The 18,542-nt window shown below is 44.7% G+C and overlaps 1 protein-coding gene across 1 annotated transcript in view; it reads right to left on the reverse strand.

Moving 5' to 3' along the window:
• The window catches only part of LOC147081004 (extracellular calcium-sensing receptor-like), a 31,679-nt gene extending 13,818 nt beyond the window's left edge, over nucleotides 1-17,861 (reverse strand). The window contains exon 1 of the mRNA XM_085980994.1: nucleotides 17,587-17,861. Coding sequence (XP_085837120.1) covers nucleotides 17,587-17,844 — 258 coding nt within the window. The 5' untranslated portion in view covers nucleotides 17,845-17,861. The remainder of the gene's footprint in view (nucleotides 1-17,586) is intronic.
• Between the last annotated feature and the right edge of the window lie 681 nt (nucleotides 17,862-18,542).

Here is an 18,542-nt window from a genome sequence, read left to right on the forward strand (position 1 = left end):
TTCCTGCCTAACACCATTGTGGGAGCCGCAACAGCACAGGGACTGCATCGGTTCAAAGAGGAGGCCTATCACCACCTTCTGAGGGCAATAAATGTGGCCTTGTCAACATACAGTCATTAGGGGGAAAATTCAGTTGTTTGCGCCTCCCGTTAGCGCCTTAAGAGGGCGCTAATGGGGCGCAAAGCAACTAGCGCCCGGGCGCGGCGATGTTTGCGCTGGTCATGAAATTAACTAGACATTTTGCGGTGGCGCTAAACACTACCGCCACAATCTCCTGCGCCGGCAGATCGTGACGTCAGTCAAGTGTGCAACGCCCCAGACCGGATATTGAGTGGTGCCCCCTGCCTTACCACCTGCCGCTAGCAACGACAGGTTGAGGGGAGCGTTTTGCAGTCAGGAAGGGACTGGGGGAGCGCTATTTAAAGGCGACCACTTCCTGCCTTTTTTTGTTGGTGACATTTTTGCACCACGCATTCTGAGAGAGAGAGAGCGAGAGACTTCTGGAGAGATTCAACGCTGTGTGAAGGAGTTTTGGGTACTGAGCAGCACTTTGCAGGTTCATTTTGATTTGTCCTTCCTTGTATCGATTTAGAAGAGGCTGTGGGGGCTGCACTCTGAGCTCTTTCCCTGGGTCTCTCCATTGTTCTTTCCAGCAGATTTGATGTACAGGTCTCTCCAGGCCGAGATTCAAGGCTGCAATGAGCAGGGTGTGGCTGGAGAGCAAGATCGACCTTCCCCTTTAAGAACTGGCCGGCGCCAGTGTGGCTGTGTTCCATTGCTGACTGACATCACATGAGCTTCACCAGCGCTCTGAGGTAGCGCCTCGCTCCTCGGCCTTTGCGCCTTAAGAGAGGTGTGTACCACCTGATTTAGCGCTCCAATCAACTCCAGTGGTGATAAAAAACAAGTTTGCAGTTGGAGGCGATAATTAGCGCCAGGCGCTAAACTTTGCGCATGGCCGATAATCGCGCCCCAAACGGGGCGATACTGAATTTTTCCCCCATAGAGTTATACAGCACAGAAAGAGGCCCTTCAGCCCATCGTGTCCGCGCCGGCCATCAAGCCCTCTCTATTCTAATCCCATTTTCCAGCACTTGGTCCGTAGCCTTGTATGCTATGGCATTTCAAGTGCTCATCTAAATGCTTCTTGAATGTTGTGAGGGTTCCTGCCTCTACCACCCTTTCAGGCAGTGAGTTCCAGATTCCAACCACCCTCTGGGTGAAAAAGTTTTTCCTCAAATCTCCTCTAACCCTCCTACCCCTTACCAAGAACAAATTTGAAAAAAGGCCAGTTCACAAATATTTTATTGGGTACTGAGCAGCACTTTGCAGGTTCATTTTGATTTGCCCTTCCTTGTATCGATTTAGAAGAGACTGTGGGGCAGTCCAGCGCCAGCAGCGAGAGCGGTCCTGGGTGGAGACTGAGTGCGGTGACCGAGGAGTTAAAGAGCGGGGAGCGAGAGCGGCCCAGCCACACTGGCGGCAGCAGCGAGAAGTAAAAAGTAATTGAAGTGTGACGTCACCAGAAAGCAGGTAAGTGATTGGTGAGTATTTCTCTCTTTCTTGCTTTTTTCCAAACTTAATTTTTGTAGTTTAAAGTTTCTAGGGTATCTGTTGTGTAGCAGGGAGTGGTAGTAAACAAGGGCCCTTGAGTATATCATTTAATTGTAGTGTAATTAGTGGTATTGATTTGATTGAATTTAATTTGAATTAATTAAAGGGTAAGTCATGGCAGCACAGCTCGGTCCCGTGGCATGCTCTTCCTGCACTATGTGGGAAATCAGGGACACTTCCTGTGTCCCTGACAACCATGTGTGCGGGAAGTGTATCCAGCTGCAGCTACTGACAGACCGCATTGCGGCGCTGGAGCTGCGAATGGATACATACTGGAGCATTCGCGATGCTGAGGACATCATGGATAGCACGTTTAGGGAGTTGGTCACACCGTAGGTAAAGGCTGCACAGGCAGGAAGGGAATGGGTGACCACCAGGCAGAATAGTAGGCGCAGGCAGGTAGTGCAGGGGTCCCCTGTGGCCATCCCCCTTTCAAACAGATATACCACTTTGGATATTGTTGAGGGAGATGGCTTATCGGGGGAAGGCAGCAGCAGCCAACTTCCTGGCACCATAGTGATAGGGGAATAAGAACATAAGAACATAAGAAATAGGAGCAGGAGTAGGCCAATCGGCCCCTCGAGCCTGCTCCACCATTCAATAAGATCATGGCTGATCTGATCCTAACCTCAAATCTTCTATCACTCTGCATCCACCCGAACCCATGTGATCTCCCGGGAGAGGCGAAAAACCAGATAAAGACCCAATGGCCAACTTGGGAGAAAAAAATCTGGGAAATTCCTCTCTGACCCATCTAGGCGATCAAAATTCTTCCAGGAGATCACTCTGTCCCTATATTTTCTACAGTACTTACCTTCTGTAAAGGCGATCTCCACCCCAGCCAGGAACAGGAATAAAACCATCTCCTGAAATCTAACACAGAATTAGAACACAGTAGGAGCAGAACCAGGCTACACGGCCCCTGGGCCCACTCCACTACCCACAGGGCCATGACCATTCCGAACCTAGACTCATGTCCAATTTCCTGCCTGCTCCCCGTAACCCTTAATTCCCTTTACTTCTAGGAAACTATCTATTTCTGTTTTAAATTTATTTAATGATGTAGCTTCCACAGCTTTCTGGGGCAGCAAATTCCACAAACCAACCACCCTCTGAGTGAAGAAGTTTCTCATCTCAGTTTTGAAAGAGCAGCCCCTTATTTTAAGATTATGCCCCCTAGTTCTAGTTTCACCCATCATTGGGAACATCCTCACCGCATCCACCCGATCAAGCCCCTTCACAATCTTATATGTTTCAATAAGATAGCCTCTCATTCTTCTGAACTCCAATGAGTAGAGTCCCAATCTACTCAACCTCTCCTCATATGACCACCCCCTCATCCCCAGGATTAACCGAGTGAACCTTCTTTGTACTGACTCGAGAGCAAGTATGTCTTTTCTTAAGTATGGACACCAAAACTGTATGCAGTATTCCAGGTGCGGTCTCACCAATCTATTGTAAGGGGAATAGATAGGCGTTTCTGCGGCCGCAAACGAGACTCCAGGATGGTATGTTGCCTCCCTGGTGCAAGGGTCAGTGATGTCTCGGAGCGGCTGCAGGGCATTCTGGAGGGGGAGGGTGAACAGCCAGTTGTCGTGGTGCATATAGGTACCAACGATATAGGTAAAAACTGGGCTGAGGTCCTAAAAGCTGAATATAGAGAGTTAGGAGGTAAGTTAAAAAATAGGACCTCAAAGGTAATTATCTCAGGATTGCTACCAGTGCCATGTGCTAGTCAGAGTAGAAATAGAAGGATATTTCAGATGAATATGTGGCTAGAGGAATGGTGCAAGGGGGAGGGATTCAAATTCCTGGGTCATTGGAACTGGTTCTGGGGAGGTGGGACCAGTACAAACTGGACGGTTTTCACCTGGGCAGGACCAGGACTGATGTCCTAGGGGGAGTGTTTGCTCGTGCTGTTGGGGAGGGTTTAACCTAAAATGGCAGGGGTTTGGGAACCTGTGCAGCGAGACAGAGGAAAGGGAAACAAGGATAGAAACAAAAGACAGGAAGGAGAAAAGCAAAAGCGGAAAGCAGAGAAATGAAGGGTGTGAATCAAACCGGGCCACAGCAAACAATAATTCTAAAAGGACTAAGAGTGTTAAAAAATCAAGCCTGAAGGCTTTGTGTCTTAATGCGAGGAGCATTCGTAATAAGGTGGATGAATTAGCTGCACAAATAGATGTAAATGGATATGATATAATTGGGGTTACGGAAACATGGCTCCAGGGTGACCAAGACTGGGAATTCAACATCCAGGGGTATTCAATATTCAGGAAGGACAGGAAGAAAGTAAAAGGAGGTGGGGTAGCATTGCTGGTTAAAGAGGAGATTAACACAATAGTAAGGAAGGATATTAGCTCTGATGATGTGGAATCTGTATGGGCAGAGCTGAGGAATACCATGAGGCAGAAAACGTTTGTGGGAGTTCTATACAGACCCCCAAACAGTAATGCTGAGGTTGGGAATGGCATTAAATGGGAAATTAGAGATGTGTGCACAGCAGTTATCATGGGTGACTTTAATCTACATATAGATTGGGCTAACCAAATTAGTAACAATACTGTAGAGGAGGAATTCCTAGATTGTATAGGTAAAGTAATAAAAAGGGCAAAAGCAGGAACTAAGTGTCACAAAACATATTTGAAAGTTCTCTATCTGAATGCACGTAGCATTGGTAACAAAATAGACGAGTTAATGGCACAAATAACTACATATGGGTATGATCTTGTGGCCATTACAGAAACATGGCTGCAGGGTGACAATGCCTGGGAATTAAACATACCAGGTTATTTAATGATCAGGAAGGACGGGCAGGAAGGAAGGGGAGGTGGGGTGGCTATGTTAATAAAGGAAGGAATCACTGTAATACAGAGAAATGACATTGGGTCAAAAGATCAGGATAATGAAACAGTTTGGGTGGAGGTAAGGAATAATAAGGGGAAAAAAACACTAGTGGGCGTAGTCTATAGGCCTCCGAACAGTGGCAACTCTGTTGGACGGAGTATCAATCAGGAAATAGTTGAGGCTTGTAATAAGGGAACATCTATAATTATGGGGGATTTTAACTATCATATTAATTGGACAAATCAAATTGGGCAGGGCTGCCTTGAGGATGAGTTCATTGAGTGTATTAGGGATGGGTTTCTTGAGCAGTATGTAACTGAACCGACCAGGGGGCAAGCAACCTTAGATCTAGTCCTGTGTAACGAGACAGGATTAATTAAAAATGTCCTAGTAAAGGATCCCCTTGGAATGAGTGACCATAACATGGTTGAATTCCATATTCAATTAGAGGGTGAAAAGGTTGGATCTCAAACAAGCATGCTAAGCTTGAATAAAGGAGACTATGAAGGTATGAGAGTGGAATTGAGTAGAGTGGATTGGGAAAATAGATTAAAGGGTGAGACGACACACGATCAGCGGTGTACATTTAAGGAGTTATTTTACAACTTCCAAAAAATAAATATTCCACTGAGAAGAAAAGGGTGTAAAAGAAAAGACAGCCATCCGTGGCTAAGTAAAGAAATTAAGGATAGTATTCGACTAAAAACAAGGGCATATAAGGTAGCCAAATCTAGTGGGAGGATAGAGGATTGGGAAAACTTTAAAAGACAGCAAAAAATAACAAAAAGATTGATTAAGAAAGGGAAGATAGATTATGAAAGTAAATTTGCAAAAAATATAAAAACAGATAGTAAGAGTTTTTATAGTTATATAAAAAGAAAAAGGGTGGCTAAAGTAAATGTTGGTCCCTTAGAGGATGAGACCAGGAAATTAATGGTGGGAAATATGGAGATGGCAAAAACACTGAATGAATATTTTATATCAGTCTTTACAGTAGAAGACACTAAGAATATCCCAACACTGGACAAACAGGGGGCTAAAGGGGGGGGGGGGAGGAGCTAAACACGATCAAAATCACTAAGGAAGTGGTACTCGGTAAAATAATGGGACTCAAGGCGGATAAATCACCTGGACCTGATGGCTTACATCCTAGGGTCTTGAGGGAAGTGACGGTAGGGATTGTGGATGCATTGGTAATAATTTTCCAAAACTCCCTGGACTCGGCAAAGGTCCCGGCAGACTGGAAAACTGCTAATGTAACACCCTTATTTAAAAAGGGCAGTAGACAGAAGGCTGGAAACTATAGACCGGTTAACCTAACAACTGTGGTAGGTAAAATTTTGGAGTCCATTATTGAGGAGACAGTAACAGGACATTTGGATAATCATAATTTAATAGGACAAAGTCAGCATGGTTTTATGAAGGGGAAGTCATGTTTGACAAATTTGCTGGAGTTCTGTGAGGAAGTAACATATAGGGTGGATAAAGGGGAACCAGTGGATGTAGTGTATTTAGACTTCCAAAAGACATTTGACAAGGTGCCACACAAAAGATTATTGCTTAAGATAAAAAATCACGGGATTGGTGATAATATTCTGGCATGGATAGAGGATTGGCTATCTAACAGAAGGCAGAGAGTTGGGATAAATGGTTCATTCTCAGACTGGCAATCAGTAACTAGTGGTGTTCCGCAGGGGTCAGTGCTGGGTCCCCAACTCTTTACAATCTATATTAACGATTTGGAGGAGGGGACCGAGTGTAACATATCAAAGTTTGCAGATGATACTAAGATGGGAGGGAAAGTAGTGAGTGAGGAGGACATAAAAAACCTGCAAGGGGACATAGACAGGCTAAGTAAGTGGGCAGAGATTTGGCAGATGAAATACAATACTGGAAAGTGTGAGGTTATGCACTTTGGCAGGAAAAATCATAGAGCAAGTTATTATCTTAATGGCAAGAAACTGGAAGGTACTGAAGTACAAAGGGATCTGGGGGTCCTGGTGCACGAAAGTCAAAAGGTTAGTATGCAGGTGCAGCAAGTGATTAAGAAGGCCAATGGAATGTTGGCTTTCATTGCTAGGGGGATAGAATATAAAAATAGGGAGGTATTGCTTCAGTTGTACAAGGTATTGGTGAGACCGCACCTGGAATACTGCATACAGTATTGGTGTCCATACTTAAGAAAAGACATACTTGCTCTCGAGTCAGTACAAAGAAGGTTCACTCGGTTAATCCCGGGGATGAGGGGATGGACATATGAGGAGAGGTTGAGTAGATTGGGACTCTACTCATTGGAGTTCAGAAGAATGAGAGGCGAGCTTATTGAAACATATAAGATTGTGAAGGGGTTGGATCGGGTGGATGCAGGGAGGATGTTCCCGATGATGGGTGAAACTAGAACTCGGGGGCATAGTCTTAGAATAAGGGGCTGCTCTTTCAAAACTGAGATGAGGAGGAACTACTTCACTCAGAGGGTGGTAGGTCCATGGAATATGCTGTCCCAAAAAGCTGTAGAAGCTACATCATTACATAAATTTAAAACAGGAATAGACAGTTTCCTAGAAGTAAAGGGAATTAAGGGTTACGGGGAGCGGGCAGGGATTTGGACATGAGTCTAGGTTCGGATCGGTCATGGCCCTGTGGGTAGCGGAGCGGGCCCAGGGGCCGTGTAGCCTGATCCTGCTCCTATTTCGTGTGTCTAATTCTGTTAGATTCAGGAGATGGTTCTGTGATAGTGGATTGGCGGTTAGGATCAGATCAGCCATGATCTTATTGAAAGGCAGAGCAGGCTCGAGGGGCCGATTGGCCTACTCCTGCTCCTATTTCTTATGTTCTTATGTTCTTATGTTCTTATGGTTTCCTGGACCAATATGTCGAGGAATCAACTAGAGATCAGGTCATCTTAGACTGGGTATTATGTAATGAGAAAGGATTAATTAGCAATCTTGTTGTGCAAGGCCCCTTGGGGAGGAGTGATCATAATATAATAGAATTCTTCCTTAAAACGGAGAGTGAAGTAGTTGACTCAGAGACGAGGGTGCTGAATTTAAATAAAGGAAACTATGATGGTATGAGGCACGAGTTGGCTAGGATGGATTGGGGAACGTTACTTAAAGGGTTGACGGTGGATAGGCAATGGCAAACATTTAAAGATCGCATGGATGAACTATAGAATTTGTTCATCCCTGTTTGGCATAAAAATAAAACAAAAAAGGTGACTCAACCGTGGCTAACAAGGGAAATTAGGGATAGCATAAGATCCAAGGAGAGGACATATAATTTGGCCAGAAAAAGCAGCAAACCTCAGGATTGGGAGCAGTTAGGATTCAACAAAGGAGGACAAAGGGATTAATTAAGAGGGGGAAAATAGATTATGAGAGTAAGCTTTCAGGGAACATAAAAACTGACTGTAAAAGCTTCTATAGATATGTGAAGAGAAAAAGATTGGTGAAGTCAAGCGTAGGTCCCTTGCAGTCAGAATCAGGGGAATTTATAATAGGGAACAAAGAAATGGCAGACCAATTAAATACATACTTTGGTTCTGTCTTCACAAAGGAGGACACAAATAACCTCCCAGAGATGTCGGGAACATAGGGTCTAATGAGAGCGAGGAATTGAATGAAATCAGTATTTGTAGGGAAATAGTGTTAGGGAAATTGATGGGATTGAAGGCCGATAAATCCCCAGGGCCTGATAATTTACATCCTAGGGTACTTAAGGAAGTGGCCCTAGAAATAGTAGATGCATTGCTGGTCATCTTCCAAAATTCTATAGACTCTGGAACAGTTCCCATGGATTGGAGGATAGCTAATGTAACCCCACTATTTTAAAAAGGTGGTAGAGAAAAAACGGGGAATTATAGACCGGGACGCCTGACATCGGTAGTGGGGAAAATGCTAGAGTCCATTATAAAAGATGTAATAGCAGAGCACTTGGAAAACAGTGACAGGGTCGGACAAAGTCAACATGGAATTACAAAAGGTAAATGATGCTTGACTAATCTACTGGAATTTTTTGAGGATGTAACTGGTAGAATAGATAAGGAAGAACCAGTGGATGTGGTGTATTTGGACTTTCAGAAGGCTTTCGATGAGGTCCCGCATAAGAGATTAGCATGTAAAGTTAAAGCACAAGGGATTGGGGGTAAGGTACTGTCTTGGATAGAGAACTGGTTGGCAGACAGGAAGCAAAGAGTTGGAATAAACTGGTCTTTTTCCGAGTGGCAGGCAGTGACTAGTGGGGTACCGCAGGGATCGGTGCTAGGACCCCAGCTATTCACAATATATATAAATGATCTAGACGAGGGAACTAGATGTAATATCTCCAAGTTTGCAGATGACACAAAGCTGGGTGGGCGTGTCTGCTGTGAGGAGGATGCAGAGAAACTCCAGTACAATTTGGACAGGTTGTGTGACAAATGCAGTAAATTGTGGATAAATGCGAGGTTATCCACTTCGGTGGCAAAACAGGAAGACAGATTATTATGTGAATGGCAATAGATTGGGAAAAGCGGAAGTGCAACGAGACCGGGGTGTCCTTGTGCACCAGTCGATGAAGATAAGCATGCAGGTGCAGCAGGCGGTTAAGAAGGCAAATGGTATTTTGGCCTTCATAGTGAGAGGATTTGAGTACAGGAGCAAGGATGTCTTGCTGCAGTTGTACAGGGCCTTGGTGAGACCACACCTTGAGTATTGTGTGCAGTTTTGGTCACCTTATCTGAGGAAGGATGTTCTTGCCATGGAGAGAGTGCAGCGAAGATTCACCAGACTGATACCTGGGATGGCAGGAATGACGTATGAGGAGAGATTGGGCCAATTGGGCATATATTCGCTAGAGTTTAGAAGAATGAGAGGGGATCTCATTGAAACTTTTAAAATTCTAACAAGACTAGACAGACTAGATGCAGGAAGGATGTTCCCGATGGTCGGGGAGTCCAGAACCAGGGGTCACAGTCTAAGGTTAAGGGGTAAGCCATTTAGGACTGAAATGAGGAGGAATTTCTTCACCCAGAGAGTGGTGAACCTGTGGAATTCTCTGCCACACAGGGCAGTTGAGGCCAATTCATTAAATATATTCAAGAAGGAGTTAGATATATTTCTTGAGGCTAAAGGGATCAAGGGATATGGGGAGAAGGCAGGGACAGGGTACTGAATTTGGATGATCAGCCATGATTTCATTAAATGGCGGAGCAGGCTCGAGGGGCCGAATGGCCTACTCCTGCTCCTATCTTCTATGTTTCTATGTAACCTTTGCAAATCTATAAATGGCATTCTACTTAATTTCCAAATGTAACGCTTATTCTTGACTATTTCAGCTCTCAGAATGCCCATGTACCTGTGTCAGTAAAAAATAACATGGGGTGACCTCCCGTGAATTGGGGAGGAATAAGAGACTTTTTCGGGAGACTTTCAAAAATTCCACCACAGGTGTAGGAAACATCCCTCGATATTTTATATGGTTGCTGAAGGTTTCATCTGCTGCCTAGCTATATAGCTGCTCCGTATGTGAAAGAGAACATTTAGGATTTTGCAAGTGATAAAAAAGCATTTAAGATATCAGAGCAATTCTTTCTTTCATTCCTCCCTCACTGTGGTGACAACGGGCCTGAACTTGCGATCGGAGACTTCCGATCATCAAAAAATCTACACATTTACCTGGTGGTCCGGGAGATACGGAGGCTTGCGATCCTGGGCCTCTCCTGGTAGAAATGCGTAGAGGCCGAGGTATTCGAGGCGGGTGCACGCAGTTCACAAGCGCCCCTGGGATCACGTGGGCCGCCCAACCAATGAAAGAAGGGAATTCCCATTCATACTTATGCGAGTTCCGTACATACAGAACTGTAACAAGTGTGAATGGGGATGACTTAAAAAATATGAAAACACATGAAATAAATAATAAAAACAATTACATATATAAAATTAATTAAAATGGTATTTAATTATATATTTTTTTAACAATGTAATTTTTTGAAATTTTTTAAAATATGTTTTAACAGGGCAAAACATAACCTTACCTTATTGGACAGGGTTTTTAATGTATAAGTGAGTGATAAAATTTAATTTTTCTATTTTTTAAACTCTTATGCTGGTAAAAGCAGGCCTTATGCCTGTTTTTACCAGGCATAAGAATTCCACGGTCTTTCAGCGGCCGGAAGTTGGGCAAATAGCTCAACTCTCCGCCCGCAGAGGCCCGTCTCCCGGGGACGCGAGTTCCAGGTTTCAGCGCGTGCGTTTCGCATGCCTAAACCCGGCACTTGCGCGGCCCCTACGGGCGCGTGCGTACCTCGTACGCACCCACGGGGGTCGTAAAATACGGCCCATGATCTCTTAGAAACTTAGCGCCAGAGCTTCAAAATGCCGACTTTTAGTTGTCTTTATTGAAAGTCTTTTAATAACGTTACTTATAGCAGAAGATTCTGACACAAAGGTACAGATGGGGTATCTGTCTTTACCGTCACCTCCGTCGCCTCCAGTCCAGATCCAAGGTCGTCCCATCCTCTGTCATCGAATTACAGTATGCAGACGACGCTTGTGTCTGCGCTCACTCGGAGGTCGAACTCCAAACCATCGTCAACACCTTCACTGAAGCGTATGAGAGCATGGGCCTTACACTAAACATCCTTAAGACAAAGGTCCTCTACCAACCTGCCCCCGCCACACTGTACTGCCCCTCGATTATCAAAATCCACGACAAGGCCTTGGACAGCGTGGAGCACTTTCCATACCTCGGGAACGTACTGTCAACAAGGTCAGACGTCGATGACGAAGTCCAACACTGCCTTCAGTGTGCCAGTGCAGCCTTCGGTCACCTGAGGAAGAGAGTGTTGTAGACCAGGACCTCAAACCCAGCACTAAGCTCATGGTCTACAGAGCAGCAGTGATACCCGCCCTGCTGTATGCCTCAGAGACATGGACCATGTACAGGAGACACCTCAAAGCACTGGAGAGGTACCACCAACGCTGCCTCCACAAGATCCTGCAAATCCATTGGCAGGATAGATGCACCAACGTCAGTGTTCTCGCTCAGGCCAACATCCCCAGCATTGAAGCTTTGACCACGCTCGATCAGCTCCGATGGATGGGCCACACCGGCCGCATGCCTGATACGAGACTCCCAAAGCAAGCAATCTGCTCGGAGCACCGACACGGCAAGAGAGCCCCAGGTGGGCAGAGGAAACGCTTCGAGGACACCCTCAAAGCCTCCTTGAAAGAGTGTAACATCCCCACCGACACCTGGGAATCCCTGGCCCAAGACTGCACAAAGTGGAGGAGAAGCATCCGGGAAGGCGCCGAACACCTCGAGTCTCTTCACCGGGAGCAAGCAGAAGCCAAGCGCAAACAGCGGAAGGAGCGCACGTAAACCGAAGAACCCCACCCACCCACCCCTTCAACCACCGCCTGCCCTACCTGTGACAGAGACTGTAGGTCCCGCACTGGACTCATCAGTCACCTGAGAACTCATTTCTAGTGTGGAAGCGAGTCATCCTCGGTTCCGAGGGACTGCCTAAGAAGAGATCCACAAATCAGAGTTTGATTGACACCTTTCGTTTACTGTGTACAGTTTTGATCTCCTCACCTAAGGAAGAATATACTTGCCTTAGAGGCGGTGCAACAAAGGTTCACTAGATTGATTCCTGGGATGAGAGGGTTGTCCTATGATTCACAAGAACATAAGAAATAGGGGCAGCCGTCGGCCATTTGGCCCTTCAAGCCTGCTCCGCCATTCAATAAGATCATGGCTGATCTTCTACCTCAACTCCACCTTCTGCACTATCCCTATATCCCGTAATTCCCTTAGTTTCCAAAAATTTATCGACCTTTGTCTTGAATATACTCAATGACTGAGCATCCACAGCTCTTTGGGGTAGAGAATTCCAAAGTTTACAACCCTTTTGAGTGAAGAAATTTCTCCTCATCTCAGTCCTAAATGGCCGACCCCTTATTCTGTGACTGTGACCCCATGTTCTAGATTCCCCAGCCAGGGGAAACATTTTCCCAGCATTAACCCTGTTGAGCCCCTTAAGAATTTTATGTGTTTCAATTAGATCACCTCTCATTCTTCGAAACTCTAGTGAATATAGGCCTAGTCTACTCAATATCTCCTCATAGGGCAACCCCCTTATCGCAGGAACCAGTCTAGTGAATCTTTGCTGCACTCCCTCTAAGGCAAGTATATCCTTCCTTAGGTAAGGATACCAGAACTGTACATAGTACTCCAGGTGTGGTCTCACCAATGCCCTGTATAATTGTAATAAGACTTCTTTACTCTTATACTCTAATCCCTTTGTAACAAAAGCTAACATACCATTTGCTTTCCTAATTGCTTGCTGTACCTGCATGTTAACTTTCTGTGATTCATGTACAAGGACACCCAGGTCCCTCTGAGTGCAAATATTTCCCAGTCTCTCACCATTCAAAAAATATTTGCTTTTTTGGTTGTCCTACCAAAGTGGATAACTTAACAGTTCCCCACATTGTATTCCATTTGCCATGTTCTTGCCCACTCAATCAACCTGTCTATATCTCTCTACAGCCTCTCTGTTTCCTCCTCACAGCTTATTTTCCCACCTAACTTTGTATTAGCAGCAAATTTGGATACGTAACACTCAGTCCCTTCATCTAAGTCATTAATATAGATTGTAAATAGCTGAGGCCCAAGCACAGATCCTTGCGGTACCCGCTATGTACAGCCTGCCAACCCGAAAAAGTCCCGTTTATTCCTACTCTTTGTTTTCTGTCCATTAACCAATCCTCAATCCATGCTAATATATTACCCCCAATACCATGAGTCCTCATTTTCTGTAATAACCTCTTGTGTGGCACCTTATCGAATGCTTTTTGAAAATCCAAATACACCACATCCACTGTTTCCCCGTTATCCATCCGACTAGTTACACCTTCAAAAAAATTTAACAGGTTTGTCAAACACGATTTCCCTCTCATAAAACCATGTTGACTGCAGCTGCCTAGTCATATTGTGATTTTCTAAGTGCCCTGTTACCACGTCTTTAATAATAGATTCTAGCATTTTGCCTACTACTGACGTCAGGTTAACTGGCCTCTCATTCCCCGTTTTTTCTCTTCCTCCTTTCTTAAATAGCGGGGTTATGTTTGCTACCTTCCAATCCTTGGGGACTGTTCTAGAATCTAGGGAATTCTGGAAGATTAACCCCAGTGCATCCACTATCTCTGCAGCTACCTCTTGTAAAACCCTAGGATGCAGGTCATCAGGTCCAGGGGATTTGTCACCACTGAGTCTCATCAATTTCTCCAGCACTATGTCTCTACTTTCTTTAAGTTCCTCATTCTCTCTAGACCCTTGGTTCCCCATTATTTCTGGAATGTTTTTTGTGTCTTCTACCGTGAAGACAGATACAAAGTATATAGAAACATAGAAAAATAGGAGCAGGAGTCGGCCATTCGGCCCTTCGAGCCTGCTCCGCCATTCAATATGGTCATAGCTGATCCTCTATCTCAATACCATATTCCCGCTCTCTGCCCATACCCCTTGATGCCTTTTGTGTCTCGAAATCTATCTATCTCCTTCTTAAATATATTCAGTGACTTGGCCTCCACAGCCTTCTGTGGTAGAGAATTCCACAGGTTCACCACCCTCTGAGTGAAGACATTTCTCTTCATCTCAGTCCTAAATGTCCTACCCCATATCCTGAGACTGTGACCCCTCGTTCTAGACACCCCAGCCAGGGGAAACATCCTCCCTGCATCCAGTCTGTCTAGCCCTGTCAGAATTTTATACGTTTCAATGAGATCCCCTCTCATTCTTCTAAACTCTAGTGAATACAGGCCTAGTTGACCCAATCTCTCCTCATACGACAGTCCTGCCATCCCAGGAATCAGTCTGGTGAACCTTCGCTGCACTCCCTCTATGGCAAGTATATCCTTTCTTAGGTAAGGAGACCAAAACTGCACACAGTACTCCAGGTGTGGTCTCACCAAGGCCCTGTACAACTGCAGTAAGACTCCCTTGCTCCTGTACTCAAATCCTCTTGCAATGAAGGCCAACATACCATTTGCCTTCCTAATTGCTTGCTGCACCTGCATGTTTGCTTTCAGTGACTGGTGTACAAGGACACCCAGGTCCCTTTGTACATCAATATTTCCCAATCTATCTCCATTTAAATAATACTCTGCCTTTCTGTTCTTCCTACCGAAGTGGATAACTTCACATTTATCCATATTCTACTGTTTTGTTTAATGTTTCTGCCATTTCCTTATTGCCCATCATAATTTCTCCTGTCTCTGTCTCTAATGGGCCCACATTTACTTCCACTAATCTCATCCTATTTACATACCTATAGAAACATTTGCAATCTGTTTTTATGTCTCTTGCTAATTAACTCTCATATTCTTTTTTCTCTTTCCTTATCAATTTCTTGATCCTCCTTTGCTGAATTCTAAAATCCTCTCAATCCTCAGGCTTATTATTCTTTTTGGCAACATTATAAGCCTCTTCCTTTGATCTAATACTATCTTTAACTTCTCTTGTTAGCCACGGTTGGACCACGTTTCCTGTGGGGTTTTTGTGCCTTAAAGAATATATATTTGTTGTAAATTATGTATTAATTCTTTAAATGCTAGCCATTGCTTCTCTACCATCATACCTTTTAATATAGTTTCCCAATCGCCCCTCATACCTACGTAGTTGGCTTTGTTTAGAATGAAAACCCTGGTTTCGGATTTAACTAAATCACTTTCAAACTCAATATAAAATTCTATCATATTATGGTCACTCTTCCCAAAAGGCTCCTTTACTACAAGGTTATTAATTAACCCTTTCTCAATGCACAATATTAGATCTAAAATAACCTGTTACCTAGTTGGTTTCCTCAACATACTGATCTAGAAAACTATCTTGTTTACATTCCATGAATTATCCTCCACACTAATACTGCAAATTTGGTTTGCCCCATCTATATGTAGATTAAAGTCCCCCATGATTACTGTATTAACCTTGTTACATGTACCTTTAATTTCCTGATTTATACTCTGCCCTACATTACAACTACTGTTTGGGGTCCTATAAACAACTCCCACCAATGTTTTCTGCCCCTTGCTGTTTCCTAGCTCCACCCAAACTGATTCTACTTCTTGATTTTCGGAGCTAAGATCCTTTCTCTCTGCTGTCTTTATCCCATCCTTTATTATCAGGGCTACCCCTCCTCCTTTTCCATTTTGCCCATCTCTTCTAAAAGTTAAGTATCCTGGAATATTTAGTTCCCAACCTTGGCCACATTGCAACCACGTCTCCGTAATGGCTATTAGATCAAACCTATTCATTTCTATCTGCGCTATTAATTCATCTATTTAGTTGCGAATGCTTTGCACATTCAAATATAGTGCCTTTAGCTTTGACTTATTTCTATTTTTCCCTGATGTCACCTTAGTCACTGATGCCCTATGACCTTTGTTACTCTCTGTCCCTTCCTGACCCACTGTGCTTATTTGTACCCAAAACTCTGCTCTGCTCTAGAGCCTTGACATTTCTTTCACTTTACTCTTTCCTGAATCCTCCCACCCATTCTCTGGCATTTAGAGGAATGAGAGGTGATCTCATTGAAACATATAAAATTCTTAGAGAGCTTGACAGGGCGGATGCTGAGAGGTTGTTTCCCCCTGGCTGGAGAGTCTAGAACCAGGGGTCACAGTCTCAGGGTAAGGGGTCGGCCATTTAGGACTGAGATGAGGAGAAATTTCTTCACTCAGAGGGTGGTGAATCTTTGGAATTCTCTACCCCAGAGGGCTGTGGAGGCTCAGTCGTTGAGTATATTCAAGACAGAGATCGATAGATTTTTGGATATTAAGGGAATCAAGCGATATGGAGATCGGGCGGGAAAGTGGAGTTGAAGTCGATGATCAGCCGTGATCTTATTGAATGGCGGAGCCAGCTCGAGGGGCCGAATGGCCGACTCCTGCTCCTATTTCTTATGTTCTTATTACCTTCATGGGGTTTGATCAAATTGAAACTGTGTGAGGTTTAGGTGGTAGCATTTCATCTATTTTGAATGTTATTAACTCCTCTGGACAATATATAAAGAGAGCATATGATGATCTAAAGATAAATCATAGGAACAGGAGGAGATCATTCAGCCCCTCAAGCTTCTTCCTGCATTCAATTAGACCAGGGTTGATCTGTGTCTTAATGCCATCCACCCGCCTTTGTTCCACAGTCTGAATACCCTTGCCTAACAAAAATCTATCTATCTCAGTTTTAAATTTTCAATTGACCCCCAGCCTCCACCCCCTCCAGCCTCCACCGCTTTTTGGGGTAAAGAGTTCCAGATTTCCACCACCCTTTGTGTGAAAATCAATATTTAAAAAACGTATCACTTTTAAGATAAGCATAGCAAAACATAACTGTACCGTGTACAGTTCTGGTTGCTATATTATGAAAAGGACGTAGAGGCACTGGAGAGGGTGCAGAGAAGATTTACAAGGATGATACCTGAACTGTGAGGGGATACCGAGCAGGAAAGGATGAACAGGCTGGGTCTCTTTTCTCTTGAAAAGAGAAGACTGAGGGGTGACCTAATAGAGGTCTTTAAAATCATGAAAGGTTTTGATAGAGTGGATACAGAGAGAATGTTTCCACTTGTGGGGAGGATCAAAGCTAGAGACCATCAATATAAGATAGTCACCAAGAAATCAAATAGGATTCAGGAGAAACTTCTTTACCCAGAGAGTGGTGAGAATGTGGAACTCGCTACCACAGGGAGTGGTTGAAGCAAATAGTATAGATGCATTTAAGGGGCGGTTAGATAAGCACATGAGGGAGAAGGGAATGGAGGGTTACGCTGATAGAGTTAAATGAGAAAAGACGGGAGGAGGCTCGATTGGAGCATAAATACCGGCATGGACTGGTTGGGCCGAATGGCCTGTTTCTGTGCTGCATATTCTATGTAATTCTATGTAAAACGCACCCATCTACGCAAGGAGCAGGTCCATGTATCATGCATTTATATAGTGAATTGGGTTGACTCCTGTTTGGAATTGTATTTGGAAGCATACCGACTTTGAAATCCAGCACCAGCCTACAGTATACAGGAACACCGTTTCTGACCTGGATACCGCCAGTGTACAGGGGGAAGGTGCTGAGACTAAGTCCTACCATTGTGACATTGAAGGGGGTAATGACTCTCGCCACTGCCACCGATTGCATGGACTCGGCATCTGTAACTATAGCCGGGATGTTCGAGGTTGTTTTGCACTTCGGGTCAGCAAGGGTGTCCTCCTGTCCGCTGATGAGCAGGGTGGTGACTTTGGTCGACATGGCCGGGTCCCCGCAGCCGTCGTGAATCTGGTAGCCCAGTGTAATATTGGGCAGCAGGATCTGCTTCCGGTTTATTTCCTCGATGGTGTAGATCATGGTCTGAGCAAACTGAAACTGCGTGAAATCAAAACTGTTGGACAAACAGACAAGTTTAGATGGTTAGCGCTCCCCCTTGTTAATCGACTCCAGTTTGTTTCCACGGACGCAGTCTTGAGTTGGAGGAGTGAAGCTGGGAGCCCAACCTACTGGGGGAGCGACGCAGTACACGTGTCTTACCACTACTTGCACTGATTATATTCTGGAGGAGGGAGGGGCGATAAGACTTTCCGCGGTGTAGCGACATGGTAAACTGGCCATGATGGCTTGTTGTGCTTCCCAGAAGTTTACGGCACAGAAGGAAGCCATTCGGCCCATCGTGCCTGTGCTTGTTTGCGATTTCGCTAGTTAGCGATCAAAGCGATTCGTCATCAACCCATTTAGAATTTCGCTACCCTGCGGCCACGATAACTCTGCCCCGCTTGCCTTATTCTAAACCCGGCGACGTGGGCCGCAGCCATCTCTGATTTTCAAGGAATGAATAGAAATGGACTGAAAATAAGAGAGATTTCCCTTTCAACGATGTACTTGGCTCAATAGAGGAAGCAATAACCGAGTCTGGATTGTCCTGACCTGCAGTTACAATCAGGGCAAGAACTGACTGGTCCCATTGGTAAAGGCATTCGGCATCCACTTGGTTAAGACTTGGCTGGAGATAAGGACCTACACATAATGAGTATCTTCCTGCACAGAGCGAC

Source organism: Somniosus microcephalus, unplaced genomic scaffold (genome assembly GCF_052327205.1).
Source record: "Somniosus microcephalus isolate GS21.2 unplaced genomic scaffold, FLI_Smic_1.0 scaffold890, whole genome shotgun sequence".
NCBI lineage: Eukaryota > Metazoa > Chordata > Chondrichthyes > Squaliformes > Somniosidae > Somniosus > Somniosus microcephalus.